The sequence below is a fragment of the Rattus norvegicus genome, chromosome 5 (genome assembly GCF_021556685.1).
Source record: "Rattus norvegicus strain SHRSP/BbbUtx chromosome 5, alternate assembly SHRSP_T2T, whole genome shotgun sequence".
Lineage (NCBI taxonomy): Eukaryota > Metazoa > Chordata > Mammalia > Rodentia > Muridae > Rattus > Rattus norvegicus.
In genome coordinates, this window is record NC_141538.1 from 116958232 (window position 1) to 116978232 (window position 20001).

Consider the following 20001-nt stretch of genomic DNA (forward strand, 5'->3'; position numbering starts at 1 on the left):
TCTGATACAGTCATTTTCAAATCCAAAGTATTTGTATGTGACTTTTAAAAAGACACAGAATATCAATAAAGATAACATTGAGTGAAGCTTGACAATTGTCACTAAATATAATTCAAATTAAATTCAGGGCTACAAATATTATAGAATGAACAATAATGAAGTCCTGAAATAGTAAATAATGATTATTTCAGTTAGCTGCTCTCATTTCCTGATAGCCCCTCCACAATAAAAATCAAAGGAAAAGAGTGATATTACATTGTATGTCAATGGTCTTAAGAGATACCTAGATGGTATTACTTCTAACAGAAACATAAAGGTAGAACCTTCTTTAAAATGGAGTGCATTTTACCCCACAAATTATGTGTGATCTGATACAAAATAATCAAAGTTATCCATGGACTGATCAAGGGCAGTAGCTATAGACATGCCACAGAGACCTCAGCACTATACTATGCACTATAGTCAACTAAGGAATACCGAGAATGAGAGAAACAGTCCACCCCAGGAAAGAGCTTACCAATCGGTTATATAACACCAAATGATCGTCTTTGAAAATATACATGAAAGCAACATAATACAGACTGAGAAGCTTGTACTATGTATTTAGAAACATTTATATTTGTAAATATACATATGAAAAATAATTAGTAAATAATCGGGACTGGGAATTTGAAAGAGAACAAGGTGGGTGTCTGATATAATTATTTATAATCTTAAAAGTATAATGATTTTTATAAATCACATATAAAAAATCCAAATGATTGGATATGTTTACTTGAATACTGGCAGTAGAATACATATGGATTTTTAACACCATAAACCTAGGACACCTCAAGTATCTAACCATAGAGAAAGTGACATCACATTTAGAAACTACACTGCATACAAAAAAGTAAAGTAAGTTGACGAGGTGGAAAATACACTCAGAATGATACTCTGAGGGAGGACAGAGAGGCTTAGTAGGAGCCTGTCAGAAGCTGGATTTGACATCACAGGGTATACCAAGACAGGCAGTGAATTGGTGTATGGTGTTGCCCATTGAGCTTGTTGCTATTAGCAACTGGTGGGGACTCCTGTTATCAGTGGCAGGGCAAGCGATTTACAGGTTCATCCCTACTGATAGAATAAAACCTAACTCTTTGGAGCTGGCAAAACTGCCAAGTGAAAAACTGAACTCTTTTAACTCTTATGTACATACCTATAGACAGACAGATATACATCTGGTGGATGGGGCAGATACCCAATAGCCACACTTTATTTCTTCTCTCTGGCAATTTAGACAACATTTTCTTTTTAATAATTACTTTATACATACAATGGTACACCAAAGGAGAATTACAGATGAATGCCAGTAGTAAGTCCAATGCAGTCTTTCATTCTATAAGCTCATTGCAAGTTCAAAGCAACAGTTTCACATGACTTCGCCTTATCATAGTACATACATGTGGCCTCATCCTTGGACCTGACTTTGAATGTTTTTCCTTGATTACAAATCAATCTCAAGTCTATTTTTTGTCTTAGTATAGTTTATGAAGCTCACTGTATTGCTTATTATGGAGTCCTTATTTGCTATTCTATGAAGAGGGGTGACATTCTTGATTCTAACTTTATTGCATCTTTCTGACAAAATGACTTAAACCATCTCCTTAAACTTTCCTAATAAAATTACTTGAATCAAATCAGTTTTTCTGTAAAGTCATCAATTCAACTTAGCAGCATTAATTCGTGAAAGATCATCTTCATGTTGACCTGCTATAAACTTGCCCAATAGGCTGGGCTGATGCCCCAGAATCATTAGACTATATAATAGTGGCAACTGGAAGGCATATCAGCAGCAAGAGGCTATCCTGGCGTGAAGTCTCTGAGCCTATGCATTTCCAGAGTATACCTATCGTAGCCAGGCAAAATGGTAGGCTACCTCCTGTAAGATCACTCGCTTGCCTTAGACTTTCATAGATGGCTTCTGTAAGGAGCCAATGCTATTCAAGAATAGTATTACTTCTTTCATTAACTTTTTATGGATTCGTTGTGCATTTCCCATTATGTACTCCAGTCCCACCCATCTCCCCAACCTTTATATTCATTGTCTGCTATTACAAAAGAAAATAAAATGAGACAGAATAAAAATGGAGGCTGTAGTGTGTCACTGCACTTACCCCTTCATCCAGACTTTTTTAATTGAAATGTTCATTGCAATGAAACTTTGGTCTGACTTGAAACTTCAGGCTTTTGCTATACTATCTATATTAAAGCCTCAAAGGAGCTATACCACATTGGCTCTGAAGAATTAGCCTTTTATTGTGCTCCTACAGATAATACCTGGAATAGATGTTGGAGTGTGTTACCTTAAGTCCCTGAATCTGGCACCGGAATGTATGTGATGTGGTTAGTTTACTAGCTCTCCCATGCCCCCACCACCAGGGTGAGGTCTCCAGCACTGCTTTAGGTGGCTCACCAAATGCTTCAGCCAATAATGGGCACAACCTGTTGCTCTGCTCTTCTGTCCTGTGGCCTGAACACCCACATATCCTCTACTTGGGCCAGGTCTACTGTGCTTCCCAGGCAAAGTGCAGAGCCCACTATAACAATCATAGTTATTTGTTGAAAAAAAAGAAATAGAAAAAGACAAAGAAAAAGTGAGAATAGCACTCTGAGTGAGGAAACACAAACTCAGAAAGATATACATGAAATGTACTCATTTATAAGTATTTATTAACCATGAAATACAGGATAACCATGTATAATCCATAGACCCAAAGAAGCTAAGTAATCAGTATTGCACAAGGGATGATGCTTGAATTTCACTCAGAAGGGGAAATAAAATTGACATCAGAGATGGATCAAGGGAAGGAACTGGGTGGGAGAGATGAAGAGGGGAACAGGTATAGGAATCAGGTCTGGGGAGGGACAGTAGAGGGCTGTGACAGAGAATAGAAATCAGTGAAAGGGTAACTCTGGAGCTAGCTGCAGACAGAGGGCAACAGAGGTTCTCTGAATTCTATGTGGTAATCCTAACTAAGACAGCAGGGAAATAAGAAGCTGATGTGGCCACTATCTGTAGCCAGACAATCAGGCAGTCTTTTCAGCGGAAGGAAGAGTACACCAAACCATATGCACAACCTTTGACTCAAAATTTGTCTTGCTTATAAGACATTCAAGAATAAAGATGGAGTAGAGATTGAGGGGAAGGCCGACCAATGACTGGTCCAACTTAAGACCCACCCAATGGGAGAAAGCCAACCCATGACACTCATAATGATGCACTGCTATGCTTGCAGCCAAGAACTGAGCATAACTGTCCTCTGAAAGACTTCATCCAGCAGATAATGAGAACAGGTGTAGTGACCCACAGCCAAACACTAAGCAGAACTCAGAGTCTTGTGAAAGAATGAGGTCTAGGATTGAGGGACAGCACAGGCTAATGACATCACAAGAAGACCTACAGAGTCAACTCACTTGGACCCATTGGTGCTCACAGAGACTGAACCACCAACTAAAGAGCATTCAGGGTTGGACTTAGGGTCCCTAAACATTTGTAGTAGATGTGCAGCTTGGCCTTCTTGTGAATCCCCTAACAATTGGAACATGGCCTATCTCTGATTATGCTTCCTGTTTTTGGGACTTCTCTTGACTGGACTGTCTTGTTGGGCCTCAGTGGGAGATAATGTGATTAGTCCTAGTACAACTAGATATGCTAAGAAGAGTTGGTACACGTAGGGGACTTCTCCTTCTCAGAGAAGGGGAGAGGGTAAAGGAAGGATTGGATTGTGAGGGTGGGAATGGAAGGCAGAGAGGGGGCTGCAATGTGGATGTAAAATAAATAAATTATAAACACTAATGGAAAATAGAAAGTAAAACTTTCACCTTTATGTATATATCACTATAAATGCTAGAATATTCATATAAATTCTAGAAATGATTTAGATATGCTAAATTCATATATTATAAATAGGTTTTCTATCAAGTTAAACTTTGAAGATATAATATTAGCTTCAACAAGTCCCCTAACAAAAAGGTAAACCTATCTGTTTTTGAGTCAGTTGCAATGCAATATTCTTTCAAAAATATGCAAAGGCAGTGAACTTACCACTGATGTCATTGATGCCTCAGAACATATGACCTCATCTGCTAACTTCAGCAGCTCTTGAAACTGACTGTCATCATACTCAAAGCGCTCCCCAAAGGTGATGGAGCAAATGATATTGGAAACTGCATTGTTGATCCTGAAGTGAGGGTCAAATGGCTGTCCTGGAGATGGAGAGAGGGGAGCATTGAGTCTAACAAAGATATTGAAAGGTATTGATTCTTTGCCCCCTCTTTCTCTCTGTGTGTGTTTGTGTGTTTGTGTGTGTGTGTGTGTGTGTGTGTGTATGTGTGTGTGTCCCTCTCTTCCTTTCTGTCTCCTTTTTGCTGTTCTTTCTTTCTTTTTTTCTTCTCTTTTTATTTTATGAGTTCTCTACTCATTGTGTCATAAAATATGCACAATTGAGCATAATGTGGAAATCTCTGTTCACAGCCCCTTACATGGAAACTGCTATGATTAATGTACATTGACAATATGTAGGAAGTCAAATAGATAATCAGGATTTCACTTCAGTAATTTGTTTAATGGTTCATTTGTGTGATTATGAGGCAGGGGCATGATTATTTGTTCACTGTTCCATCCTTAGTGCCTATCATGCTGCAGGCCAAGGACAACATTTACACAATAAAAAGGTACTCAATGAATTAAATAACCAGAACTACCTGCACCGCCCTGTGAAATTCCCACCTTTCTCTTCTCCTATGACCTCCACAAGATGGTGGGCCTCTTCCTGTATGCATTGCTCTAAGCTCTTCTTCCCTAATCCAAAATTCTTGAGCATTGTCAGTGCAAATCTTCTTTGCTCCTTCCATTTATGGACATTAGCAAAAAAAATTCCTGGGGAAAAAAGAGAGACTCAGCATCATGATATTTTGAATATAGCTTTAAAATACCTGAAACATCGAACTAAATCCATGTACAGATGAAATGAAAGGCAAATACGAAAATCCGCAGATTTAGAAATATCTATTGTCTAAAGAGAATCCCAATGCAAGTGGCTAAAATGTCCTGGTGACCTGCATCAGAACATAATTTAGTAAGTACTTCTCATATATCATATAATTTTTTGCTGGCAGAAACTCTATAGATTTATTACCAAGTAAGAAAATGTCCATTTCTCTTGGTAAAACACTGAGACACCATAATAAATTGCAAGGTAAACTTAGAAAGAGAAGAAATTGATTGGCATCCAGGGATTCAAATTCAAGTTTCCTTGGTTATAGAGCCACTGTGATTAGTAGACATTTGAGTATGTTTATAACAATAAGAATTAGGAATGCACTATTGAAAAAGGCAAGGCATACCTTTATGAAGCAGCTAGAAAGGCAATAATGGAGAGGATCTATAAATCAGACTTTATAAATATGAGAATATGTCTCACAAAGTTAAGAAGGATGAGAATCCACCATTTCTCTCTCTCTCTCTCTCTCTCTCTCACACACACACACACACACACACACAGAGAGAGAGAGAGAGAGAGAGAGAGAGAGAGAGAGAGAGAGAGAGAGAGATGAGAGATGAGAGATGAGAGATGAGAGATGAGAGATGAGGGGGTAAATACTGGTGTGCTCAACATTCATCCTGTCTCAGGGTACACATAATGCCATGCTCATGACCATTTCTTTCCTTTCAGAAGAATGTTCAACTATTTCACCATAGATCCTGGCTTTTTCTTATGTTTCTTTTCACAACTCTGTCATTTATTTCTTGAAATACTCCTTTTAATTCTTGATCCTTCAGTTGTATAATTTCTTCTCTATACTTTGGCAGATGTTTTCCATAATTTCTTTATTTTGTTTTTTCCATCAAATCCTGAAATGTGGGAGTTCTATGAGACTAAGCATGAAACTCCCTTTTACAGTATATTTCAGGACATCTAATGAATGTCTGTAATTTAAATAACCTCTTTGAATAGTAACTGTAGTTTTGTCCTAGAAGGTACACACTCTGAGTCAGGCATGTGACTCTAAACATTCCAGTTACAGGAATGTAGATTAAGCATATGTAGGACAGAAGTCAATGTTATGTTCCTGACAATAGCAAATCGAAGGCAATAGCACGAATCATGGTTTCTCCTGCCATTGTTCCTTTTTTATCACCCACAGGTCTGACAGTCTACGCACACCATTTTCTTAGTACATAAGTCATATGTCAGGATGACTTCTCTTGAATAACTTCAGTCCATGAGGTTTTAGTGATACTACTTCAGTCTAACCTGTTGTCATTTTTTTGGTCAACTTGAGTGTTTGAATGTTTTCTTTTATACTTACAATGATAGTATCTTTGCTGTCATGCCTGTGTTCACTACCCAGCATCCTGAATGAGCCTTAAAATGTGGAGTCTGATCTTCTCCTCTACCCACACCACTCAAAAGCTACTCTTATTGTTATAATGAAAATTAAGAGCTGGGCTCTATCCTGCCAATCTCAACAGCTTTATATCCACTTAAATATGACCTTTAGATACTATATGCTACAGGAGAATGTTTTCCTTTACCTTTCTTGCTCACTATTAATCACTTATGAGAATAAGTGTGTTTATCACAGCAGATAATGTAGCCAATGGTATTCAATTTATGGTTGACTGTTTCAAGAAGAAACAAGGAAATGGATAAAGTGAAACCTTTGTAGGTTAATATATTTCATGTCTGTTTTCAATGCTCAAATACATAACTCGATTTAATGATCTTTTTGTGCACTCATTCCAGTCTATTCTATTTGGAAGGATCTAGATCCCTATGTGGATGATGCAGTCTAAAAAGAAGAGAAGTCAGAGCACATGTGTCTTGCTGTCCAAGTTGCTGTTGTTACTTCTTATCCATGGCTCTAAGTCTGCAGGACATGTGGTTTCTCCAAGTCTCTCTTAGAGGGAGATACTCTCAGTCCTCTGATGGTCACTTTCATTTAGGGAATGTGGTAAAACAGCTGACTTTAAAGATAACATTTCCTGTCCTTGGATCCCTTTCTCCTAACTGGGCTGCTTTGTCTAGCTTCAATAACTGAAGTCATGTCTAGTTTATTACAACTTGATATGTCAAGGCTGTTTGATATCCATGGAGGCCTTACCCTTTTCTGAGGAGAAGTGAATAGGGTCCGAAGAAAATAATATAAACCACATTTCATGAAGGATTTGATTTATTGGGATTTTGTAAAATTACAGACATAGAGGTATCTTTAACATATCAAAACTATACCATATATTGTACCAGAAACCTAATATTATCTGTAGGTTTTTCTCTTTTGAAAATTCATAAATGTGTAATGAACCTCGATCCTATAATTTTCCCATTTCCTCTCTCCAGCTCACCTTGAATCTTTCCCACATGAATCCCATTTTCCAGCCAAATTCATGTCTTACTCTTAATAACCCACTGAATTCAATATTGTTCCCAATTGAACTTACCATTATCTTTAAAGACACGGTACCTGCTAGGTACAATGGGGCGTTTTAAAAAGTTTTGTTCATTGTTGATGAGAGCTTCTTTGATTAAGGGCAGTCCAGTTATGACCACTACTGAGATGTTGCCAAAATCAAGGCTAATTAGGTTTCCATATTTCTTCACAAACTGAAAAACATTTCAATAATCACAGGTGAGTGTTGCTTTGTCATAGTATCAAGGAGAGGCAGACATGTGTGCTCAGTAGAATTTATATTTAGGGTTTTGTATGTTAGTGTGAATAGAGGAGTGTCTCTTGGCCTATGGATGTATTTCTAAAAATGATTTTGCCTCTTGCTGACTTAACTCAATTTTTTAAAAATGGAATATACTCTGTAGAAAATGTCAATGATAAAGGTGAGTAGGACTTGAGTGCTATTCTACCTTGTCTTCCTAAAAGAAGGAACAAGGATGTTATGTGTCAAAAAATTATTCAGATTTCTACTTGGAGCATTCTAAAGTCTAGCAATGGCAGAAACATTTTGTGTGGCAAGGGCTGAGGAAGTCTGTGCATGTTTTGTACAGCTTTCACGGACTTCCCACGAAACCAAAAGCCTGTTTATCCAAAGAATAATGCTGTCTACTCATATCCATATATAAATATTTCATATCATATGGACATATATCATATGTCCGTATATAAATAATGAGAATAACACTGAGGGGACTATGCACACCTTCGTTAGAAAAAGGTACAATTTTGTAATAGGAATATTCCAGTAATTTCTGCCCTCATGTCCATACTACCAAATTTCTAATCAGTTTAAAATTTGAACTTTCTTCTTAAACATTTATTCATGCATTCACAATTAAGAACTAGTTGGAGTAGAGACTGAAAGAATGACCATTCAGAGCCTGCCCCACATGTGGCCCATATATATCTAGCCACAAAAACTAGATAAGATTGATGAAGCAAAGAAGTGCATGCTGACAGGAGCCTGATATATCCATCCCCTGAGAGACACAGCCAGAGCATGTCAAATACAGAGGCGAATGCTAGCAGCAAACCATTGAACTGAGAAAAGGACCCTTGTTAGCGAAATTAGAGAAAGGATTGAAAGAGCTGAAGGGGTTTGCAACCATAAGAGCAACAATGCCGACCAACCAGAACTCTCAGGGACTAAACCACTACCCAAAGACTATTCATGGTCTGACCCATGGCTCCAACTGTATATGTAGCAGAGGATGGTCTTGGTGGGCACCAATGAAAGGAGAAACCCTTGGTCCTGCCAAGGTTGGACCCCTAGTGTAGGAGAATGTTGGGGAAGTGGAAAGGGGGGGTGGATGGGGAGGGGAACACCCTTATAGAAGGAGGGGATGGGATGGGATGGGAGTTTATGTCTGGGAAACTGGGAAAGTTAAAAACATTTGGAATGTAAATAAAAAATACCCAATAAAAGAAAAAAAAAGAACTGGGTGAGCAACAATGTTTCCCTAGACTAAATCATGAAGGCAAAAATGTTTTAAAGAAAGCAAAGTCTCTAACTTTGTCTCTAGTGAAAACAGAGAAATAGAGGTATCAGTCCTCAGAGAGTTAAAACTGTCTCTGTACAAGTCTGATGTAGCAACCATAGAGAACTTTAGTAAAATATATCATATCAGCATAGGAAAGGGAATAGTCTTTGTTTAACCAATAGTTCAGTGATTCTCAACCTTTCTAATGAAGTGCATTTTGATGCACTTTATCATATTGGGGGGCCCTTCAACCACAAAATTATTTTGTTGTTATAACTATAATTTCGCTACTGCTATAAATTGTAATGTAATTATCTAGTATGAAAGTCATTTGATATGTGATACCAAAGAAGTCATAACCTACAAAATGAGAAACATTATATTAGTAGATATGGGAAATGAAATAAAGTGTGCAGACTGGGAGTGGAGGCATCTCTGTAGATCTGGAATGATACAAGTACAAAGTGTTGAAAATCATCCACACAGGATCCTGCGAGGAAAAATGAGAGCAGCACCAAATGAAGCATTTTGTTCGGTTCCAACTACCTACCACGTCTCTAAAAAATGGATGAGCTCTGTGTTCAAAGGCTCAGGGATACAAATACATGCTGAGTCAGTACAAAAATATCCACTGACTCAGCAAGAGAGCCACACTTCCAGAGTGGATGTTCAGTATGATTTGCAATTTTCTTACTTCTTTATAACCATTCTACTGTAGTCAAGATATTCCTCATCATTATGGGCAGACATATAAGTTACAGGTCAAGTAATGAAGCCAATGCCAGCTTTTTCCTACAGGAAAGAATTTTCCAGGCCTTACATTAGATTTGAAGAGAAATCCATGAATATTGAGTTGTCCATAGGACATTGGAGTTCAGTGGAATATAGAGTATGAGGAGCTTTCATGAAGTCTTTGAGAGAGAACTAGAGTGTTTGTGAAGTTTACAGTGTACAGTGAAAGTGTGTGAGCCATAGCATTGGTTCTTCTGCCTTTGTGCTAAAGAGCCGAACTATTTAGACCCTACCTTTGCCTTTCGTTCACCTACAACAGTGGTGTCTTGTGTAACTGCAACAGTGGTATTAAACAGAGGAGTTCAACTCCTTCAGTTATCTTTGGGCCTCTATGCCATGCCCATCTTTATGAATTGATACTTGAACATTAGGCAGCCTGAGCCCATGTGAACAGTGCCAAAACATATATAATGATGTTGTAACATATCAGAATCTTGCACTCACAGAAAAGAAAGAGGTGAGACTCTGCCTTCCTTTGGTTCTTTATCCATAGTCCTCAGTGAATTCAGCCAGGATGCCCTGTCTTTTTTTTTTAAAAAGAGATATCAGTAGTGAGTGCATAAAATCCTAGTCATGGTCTAATATTATTTGTGAATGACCAATGAAGAGATTCAAGAAACAACCGAAAATTGGTTTAAGCTAACTGACTCTCACTGGCAATTTGTAGAATCCAAATTTTGTTTTCGAATTTGAGAAGGATCCAGAGGCTAAGTACTGAGGTGAATGACTTTTTCCACTTCTATCAACTTTGTTGCTATACCAGTAGCAGTTCTGTTTGCAATAATGCCATATAGAACAAATGGCCCAGTTGATGTCTCAAATATGCCGTAAGTTAGGGCCTGTTTTTTTTCCATGCACCATTAGTCAAATAAAAATAATTTCAAAAGAGGACAAAAAGAGCATAGGCCATGTTAGCAGAGATTGCTCTTCCATAGGATGTGAGCTTCCACATTTTCAGCACTCACATAGATTTTCAAACTGTCTGTGACTTCCATTCCAGGGGATCCAACACCCTTTTCCAGCCTCTGTCTGAACCAGGCATGCATGTAGTACATAGACATGCATTCAGGCAAAATATTCATATCCATATGTGTGTGTTCAAAAAAGAACTTTCAGAGTCTCTGTTGCTAGGATTGAATTTTTTATTTTTATGCATCATTATTTGTGTGCGTGTGTATGTGCACTAGTATAAAGGCCAGAATTCATCCCCATGAACCTTTTGGGGGAACCATACATTTTTAAAAAAAATCAGTTTCTTTTATTGGCCTGAAAAAGCCAGTAAGCACTGGAGATGTACTTATCTGCTTCTTCCTAGTCCAGAGATTACAAAAGCAAGGTATTACACTGGGCTTTTTGAAATTCAGTTCTAGGGTCAATTATGTATACAATCATATCAACAGTGAATTGTGATACTTGACTTCTTCCTTTTTAATTTGTATCCCCTCTGATCTCCTTTTGTTTTCTTATTGCTCTAGCTAGAACTTCAAGTACTATATTCAAGAACTTTATTCAAGTACTATATTCAAGAACCTCAAATGCTAATAGATAGGGAGAGAGTGGACAGCCTTGTTCGTGATTTTAGTGGAATTTTGTCAAGTTACTCTCAATTGAATCTGATGTTGGCTACTGGTTTGGTGTGTATTGCTTTTATTGTGTTTAGGTATGCGACTTGAATTCTTGATCTCTCCAAGAGTTTTAACATGAAGGGGTGTTTCGATTTTTGACAAAGGCTTTTTAAGAATCTAATGATGGAAGAAAATATCTTCCTCTGTGAGGTAACCCAGAGCCAAAACGAGATGCATATGCCAGGTACTCACGGATAAATGGATATTAGCCAAAAAGTACAGAATAGCTAAGATTCACTCCCTCAGACACTGTGAAGTTAAATAAGAGTGTGAACTGGGGAAGAACTCTTCAAGGGGGCATTGGAAGGGGGCCAACATTTAGGATGTAAATTTATAAGATAATTAATGAATTAAAAATTAATGAAAAAAATAAAAACATAAAATTTGATTCTGGAAACTGAACTCAGATCTTCCTGTCTGTATGGTGAGGATCACCCAGACAAAATTCAGTGCCACATTCTAAAAAGTCTGGTGAGATTAACAGTAAGAACTTCACAACCCAATGCACATCAAAATCCAGATCTTATCACAACAGTTTTTTGATGAAGGAAAGTCAGTAACTCATGAAAGAAGTAGGAGAAGGTTGGGCTCCTGGATAACATAGCTTCTCATGAAAAGCGAGGTAGAAGGAAGACTTCTGAGTATCCTTACACTGAGCACCTCACTGCTATCATTTGCTAAGGAAGAGAATTTATAAGAAAAGAATAATAAATGACTATGACATACATGCTTGGCATTGCCTTGAAATTTATTGACTAATTTTATACTTATTCTATAAAATGCTCCAGTATTTTTAACAGTATGTGCAGACATTTAGTACAGATTTAGAATAATATCTTCAGGGTAACCCAGCACTTTACCATTGGAGCTGAGGCATGTATCACAGGGCAGAGTTAATGCCTGGTACTGTAACAGGACCACAAAAGCATGACTGGGAGGTCCTAGGCCCTAGGAGTGAAGAAGATAGTGTTGTGTTGCCATGCTGTCAAATTGACTCCTAAACCTTTATGCTTATTATCTATAAATTTATATTGTTCTCACCTTTGGTCAGGCAAGCTACTATTTGCATTGGATAGTGGTTAATTCAGAAATTCATACACAGCCAAACTGTCACATATAAATAGCTGTGAGTTCTCAGCGTAGAAAGAACTATCTATATTAATATCTCTCCATTTAAGACTGAGAAAACATTGTGTAAGGCTAGGTGGAGACAAAAGTCCTGAATAATAAAGGGAAGAACTCTGAAATATTTACTTCTGCTCAAGATTTGGCTGTGGCACCCATCAATTTATAGCACCTGTAATTACTATATAAGACCTTCTGAGGATGAAGCATTTCATTCTAGTATGTAGTAGAGAAATAGCTCAGCCATTAAAGGTGTCAGTTTACACTGTTAAATGTCACCAGATAATTTCCTCAAATTTTAGTGTGATCAAGCAAGGTGCCCCTGAGACCCCTTCCTTAGGTAATGATTTTAAGAAAATTGAGAGAGGGATAACCAATCTCATTTGGGATCGTGGAGGTTGATAGGTTGCCCATACCCCAGCCTATGCTGTGCACTTATAGGCAGCATTAATTGGACTTGGTAAGTTATTAATGTTAAAAATAAAGAGGAGACATGTAGGGGCTACAATACAGAGTTGAAAGATGTAATGGTGGATGGATATGGCAAAATAGATTAAATAAATATATAAAAGTTTCAAAGTATAAGAAAATACTATAATAGAAATATGGACTCTTTCCCAAACATGCTACAGATACCATTACTTGGTGAAGATATGAAGAAATTCTTTTTCTGTTCTAACCTGAGTGATGGAGATGAAAAAGTACTATATGACCAGAATCTTATTAAGAAATTATTTCTTTTTTTATCCTTCTCTAGATAGTATCAGTTCTATAAATATGGCAGGTATATTATGCCTTCCGTGTCATAGATCATCAGAATATTTGTCTTGACAATTCCCTTCCCCCTAGCAGAACACATACAGATGTAACTAGTGGAGGACTAGAGCTGTAATGCAAAGCAAGTAGATTTCTCAAGTAAGCTTGAGGTACAAGGTAGGCTTTGTGTCTTGGGTATTCAGCCTCCAGATCATAACTACAATTATGCTAGGGGAAATGTAATCTTGTTAACACCACTATATTAAGGGTACTTTGTAACAACTAACTAGTAATACATGCAAATATACAATTTATATACCACTTCAGACTATTAGATTTTGGTCTTAGTTAAAGCATGTTCCAGGGCTGAAGCGTTAGCCCCATGGTTAAAAGAGCTTCCTGCTCTTACAAGGGACTAGAGTGTGGTTCCTAGCAACCATGTTGTTTGGCTCAAAACTGCTTGTAATTTCAATTCCAGAGATCCAACTGTGCAAACTCTGGCCCCTATAGGTACATGCTCGCACAAACATACCAACACACAAAAACACAAACCTCTCCAACACCACCCCCCCACAGAGAGAGGGGGGGAGAGAGAGAGAGAGAGATTTAAAAAATTAAGAAAAACCATTCTAATAATAATTCAGTAAGTTGTACTAGAGCAATGTGAGACACTGTGAGGTAGAAGGAAGTACAGTTCCCACACACTGAACAAGAAGGCCACCTTCTTCATTGTCACTGTTTTTAACTCTTGCCAGCTCCTCCATTTATAATGACTTATACTTTCACTCTACTAGATAATTGTTTAGCATTACTTTTAAGGGCAGCCCAATTTAGGCCATCGTTCTCCCAGAGACTATCTACAGAGTCTCCCACACAGTGTGATCTGATCTGATGGCAAAATTATTGAACAGATTCTTCATGTGCTGATCTTACATTATGCTAGTCCTGGTAGGTACTTCATAAACGTTGTTCACTAAATAAGTACATAAGAAAACAGCCTCTAATTATGCCATGGAGTTGTAAGCAGGAAGGGCAGAGATTAAATGTTAAATCAAATCACATTGGATTCAGGACCTTTTTTGCCATTAGGCTGGTAAACAATGTTGGAAAGACAGATCTCCATTTTCCTAGGCAAGTGTGCTCAGTGGTAACTAGAAATGCTAGCAGATTAAAGCGCACATGTGTGCCTGTCATGAAGCCTGAAAGAAAAGGGGCATGCAAACAAGAGTGAAGGCCACCAGATGTTGAGGATTGTTTACTAGTGGCAAAAATCCAAACAATCATCAAAGAACTGTGCCATTTTACTTCACTTGTTTCTACCCAAAGACCACAAAATGTAACCTTATATAAAGTACAAAATGAATGAATGAAATACAACTCAACTGGGAAGAAGAGGCCAGTCTCAGTTTCATCATGAACCATGGTTGTGACACCAGGCATTTCACCTAAGCCCTGTGGTCATACCTAAGCAACACATGATAGATATAGGTCAATATTTTTAAGAAACTAAGAACAAGTAAAATAATTTCTTAATCATGCTAATTACAGCAACAGTGGACAGAGGGTAAATACCAACCAGAGTTTGCAGTCTTTGGTCAAAAGCCACGACACATGCTGACCAACAGGACAACATTCATGCCTTCTTGCCTGTCCTGTATGTCTTTTGTTGAACACCATAAAACAATGTGGATTTCACAAGGTTTCAATGGGTTACAGTAGTGGATATCATAGGTAGAGTCCTGTCACTCACTCCCTTGGTATCACATCTGGGCTGAGTGTCTGAGTAGGACTCTGAGCTCCACAGCTGCATTGTGACAAAGATAGTCTGCAAAGAGCCTGGGATGGGACTATGGTCTCTCCTCTTCTCCTATTGTAGCAAAAGTGCCTCTCCCTCACAGAAAAGACAAAGAAAAGCAGCTCTAATTTTTATGTTCCTATAGTGAAGTGTGACCCCTAATCTGATGAAGACCTATAGGTTACAGTTATCCTCAGTCTCCCCACATTATGCTGATGAGACTTTCAGGGGAATTCCTATAAGAGTGGGCCCACACACTGAGAACACCAAGATTCACTCTTTTGCCTCTTTATAACTAAATTTACTTTTGGATATCTACTCAAAAATATTCAGATCCCCAACAGGCTACCTCTGGAAGTAAAATTACTCATTTTTAAACAGGAACATGTCCAGCCTTTAGAGATGACACACTTTGGAATTCAGGATAATCAAAGATTATTAAGCAACTGCCATAATTTTTTTCAAACATTGACATGCCTTGGCAAAGAAATGAAAGTTACATAGAGGAAGCAAAGGGAAATTTGAAGTTAGGAAGTTGCGGTTATCTAAATGGAGATATTTACTTCAGAGCACAACAGAGAAGCAACTTGAGAATAACAGTGGTCCATGGAGAGGTGAGAAACAGGTTCAGCCTCTACAGCACAGAAAATGCAGGTAGCCATCACCAAGACTCAACACTATACATAACACAGTTTACCTCATTGTCCAGCTGGCATCCAAAACAAGAAAGAGATTGTGGAGATGAGAAAATACTTAAAGAGTTGTAGAATTTTCCTAGTGGGACACAATACAAACCTGCCAAGAAGAACTCAACAGCATCAAGCCACAAGCTTTACTCCAAGCAAAATCACCACAATCAATAGAGAAACTAAAACCAGAAAATTCTTGAAAGCAGGCGAAAACAATGTATGATTTATTATGAAGAAAACACAAAACTAGAACAAGGTAGGATACTGTGTAAAAGCTTGCAGTGAAGCATTTCATCTACGTAGTTTCCTATAATCAGGGGAAGACACTGTGGCATTGGAGGGGAAATACATTCTAAATTGAGGCAAAGCTAAGAAGTTTCCTTGCTGTAGTCTCCTCTGAAGGAATGGAGAAAGGAAGTGCTTAAGGTCAGAAAGGAAACTGTGACCTTGAAGGGTCAGAAAAAAAAGACAGAGCAATGGGAAGATAGGTGAAGGCCAAAGGCCTCATATTCTTCTGCCTTCCATTTCCAGATACACAGAACACTGAAGAACAGCTTAGTGTCTGATGTGGTTCTCAGTCTGTGTGGAGACACCTGAGAATGCTGTAACATAGAGGGGAGACAGGGGTCCTCTATGCTTGTGGCTACTGTGTTTTAATCGAAAATGCTGTTAGTAAGTCTCGTAAGCTACACGTGCCTATTGCATAGCACAGAGAAGCTGTGGAGTGGATGATAAAAGAGGTGTAAGGAAAGAATGAAAGTGAGTAAAAATGTGACCACTAAGAAAGTGTCCAAGACACACACAGAGAAGGGATAGAGGAGGATAAAGAAGGATAAATGCTAACATAAATAAAAATAAAAATTTGTATATATCAATAATTCTACAAAATATTCTGTTCTTCCAGCCAGTGGTAAGATATAGGGATATTAAATAATAGATTAACATGTAGGAATAATCATTTAACATCATTGCTCAAGCATATTCTGTCTAGGTAAAGGTAGCAGGAAATTACTACAGATAAAAAGCAACATTACATTACAAAGAAAGATGATCTTTGCACCAAAACCACCAAACAACTTCCTACTACCTATTGATCTCAAATAAATACACACACACACACACACACACACACACACACACACACATACACTGAGCAATGGAGTGAAGGAGTGCTGGGGGCAAACTCCCAGTGGAGTTGCAGTACATTTCCCTGTATTTGATAAAGTCAGTATATACAGTCAGTAAGGACATAGAATAAACAAATATCAATAAGAGAGAGCTAATACTACAGAAAATTCTGGTCAAGAGAACAGTTTGTGTTTATGCTTCGTGCTTGAGTGTTTGATAAACTCAGAAAATGAGCAACGAGAACTTGCTTACACATTGGTTAAAGTAACAGTGCTTATTTATCAAGATGAACCATCAACTCTCCCATCAACCTTGACATCTGTTTAGCAGTTGTTCAAATCACCTCAGTAGGGCTCTGCAAATAAATCATGACACCTATTATCATGGATCTAATGTACTGTAACGTTATCAGTGAACAGTAAAATCTCCAATAACAAGTACAAACATTGAATAATTACCTATAAAGATTTGTAAAAGTAAAGTTTTTCCAATAGATGTCATTCTTGTCATTTTGTAAGATGACCCTGCAGTCCACCTGTTTGTAACATTTTTTTTCCTATTCTTTTTTTTGGAGCTGGGGACCGAACCCAGGGCCTTGCACTTGCTAGGCAAGCGCTCTACCACTGAGCCAAATTCCCAACCCCTTGTAACTTTTTTTTAATAAAATAGATATCTGCATTATGGAAAAAAATCTTGCAAAGTGTGTTGTCAGACCATAATGGAATAAAAAGGGAAATGGTTCATTCAAGGATAATAAAGTCAACTTTTTGGCAGCGAGACATGTCTCTTAAATGGAGTCCCTGATTAGAAGCTGGCTAAATTAACAGGCAAGAAGCATCAGTCTGCAGCCATAGCCTCCTGCAGATGTGTCTACAGTTCTGGAATGTGTCACGGCACAACAAGACACCCTTTCCCTTTCTTACCTGCTGGATCCTCAAATGCAGATGTGATATATTTAAATCAAACTGGAACAAGTTACCCACAAATGGAAGGCGCCAGGGCCCTGGAGGGTAGTTGTTGGGGCGCCTGTTTTTGAGGTAGTCAGCCAAGAGCAGGAAGGTGAGAAGAGTGAGCAACAAAGTCCAGAAATTGATTGCTGACCATATTTTAGCCAACAGGGAGCCCACAGTGGCGAGCATAGTGAGAGTCTGAGCTGGACCAGTCCCCTGATAATACTGACTGCCCTCTGCTAACTTCCACCCTGTTCCTTGCTAACCAAGTCTGTCAATCTGTGTCTTTCCAGAACATCTCTATTCTGCTATGTTCATTTTATGCCCATTGGTCCCACCCCCATGCTGTGCCCTGCCTCTGTCCTCAGCACTTAGTCATACTGGAGGCATAAACAGTGTCCTCTGCTCCTCTTTACCTTTACCCAAACTACTCTGTGCTCTGCCCTACTAAGTCTTGTCATGGTGTGCTCTGCTCTTCCTCTTACCCCAAATCATACCAATGTGTAGTTACTCTGTTCCCTACCACTAGGCCTCAGATATTTTGTTCTCAGAAACTCACACCTAACGTGGTTTAAAAGGACTGGGTAAATGTTCAGAATTATGGTCCTGCTGTAGACATGGGCTCTGGTGATTTCTATGGGTAGTGCTGCATCTGGAGTCATGCAGATGTGACTGCCCTATGCTGGCAACAGAGGCCATGTTGATACTTGTGGGCTGTCCTCCTGGCAAGTGCCATATTGGGGTATATGATGCTGCTGCAGCCCAGGGCCATGTTGATGTCCATGCCCCTAGTTACTAGTGAAGGGCAAATGGATGTCCCTGCTCTATGCTGCCTGCTGACTACATGTTGGTGTCCATGGTCTGGGATGCTACCAAAGATCATATTGATATCTATGGACTATGTTGCTTGAATACCATAATTTTTTCCACATCCTGTGCTGCTGGGCATGGCTAGGATTGTGCCTGTGCTATAGTAGAGGGCTGTTTTAATGTCCATAATCTGTACTGGCACCTACTGACACCAGAGTCCATGGGGATGTCTATGGTTCATATTGTTACTTGAAACCATGCAGAAGTCTATGTCCATACTTCAGCTGACTGCAAAGGGCAATAAAGTTAAGAGATAATTACACACTCATGGTTGAGAAAGAGAGACATAGAAGGCTGCTGTGATAACCCCTGCACTACCTACTCTCAAAAGAAGGGAATATTGTAGATTGGAATCCATAAAGAGAACGCTTCAAAAAGTTGATAGACATAGTGAAGTGTGTCTTTCCCCAATTGTTGTATTCTGGTGTGTGTATGTATGGGGGGGACTACTTTTTTTTACAGAGCCCCTTGGAGTTATACCATACTCCATTGACTGTATAGGAAAGAGACATTGGGCATTTTTTCTTTTTTTTCTAGTCAGAGGAGGTCAAAAGTTTGGAGGGCGAACCTGCGAGGGCTGTACAGTGAATGTAATCTGAGGGCATTATGTGTATTTCCCAAATATTCAATAAGAATATTATGTTGGCAGGGAGTAGTGTTAAGAAGACATGCTACGGGTCATTGCATTTTAGAAATTCATTTCTCCTAAGACTTTTTTTGTGGCTATGAGGATTGTGATTTACATCCCAGAAGGATTTTGTTTTGTTTTTTTTTTTCTTTTAATAGTCCACATATCTTTATTTTTAATTGTATATTTTCTTTTTTACATTTCAAATGTTATCCCCTTTCCCAGTTTCCCCTCCAGAAACACCTGTCCCATTCACCTTCCCCTTCCTTTTATGAGGGTGCTACCCCACCTACCCACCACTCCCTCCTGCCTCTAAGCCCTGCCATTCCTCTACACTAGGGCATTGAGTAAATGGATGGAACTAGAAAATATCATCCTGAGTGAGGTAACCAATTACAAAAGACCACACATGGTAGGCACTCACTGGTAAGTGGATATTATCCCAAAAGCTTGGAATACCCAAGATACAATTTATAGTCCACAGAAGGAAGACCAAAGTGTGAATGCTTCAGTCTTTCTTAGAAGTGGAAGCAAAACACTCACAGGAGGAAATATAAGATAAAGAGTGGAGCAGAGACTGAAGCAAAGGCCATACAGAAACTGCAACACCTGGGGATCCATTCCACATACAGTCACCAAACCCAGACACTATTGTGGATGCTAAGAAG

General features: G+C 38.6%; 1 protein-coding gene across 1 annotated transcript in view; it reads right to left on the minus strand.

Annotated features, from left to right (window-relative positions):
• The window catches only part of Cyp2j16 (cytochrome P450, family 2, subfamily j, polypeptide 16), a 46244-nt gene extending 28049 nt beyond the window's left edge, over positions 1 to 18195 (minus strand). The window contains exons 1-4 of the mRNA XM_087551517.1: positions 17809 to 18195; positions 7487 to 7649; positions 4772 to 4921; positions 4088 to 4248 (exon numbers count right to left, since the gene is read on the minus strand). Of these exons, the coding sequence (XP_087407643.1) occupies positions 4088 to 4248; positions 4772 to 4921; positions 7487 to 7649; positions 17809 to 18024 (690 nt within the window). The 5' untranslated portion in view covers positions 18025 to 18195. The remainder of the gene's footprint in view (positions 1 to 4087; positions 4249 to 4771; positions 4922 to 7486; positions 7650 to 17808) is intronic.
• Positions 18196 to 20001: the final 1806 nt, after the last annotated feature.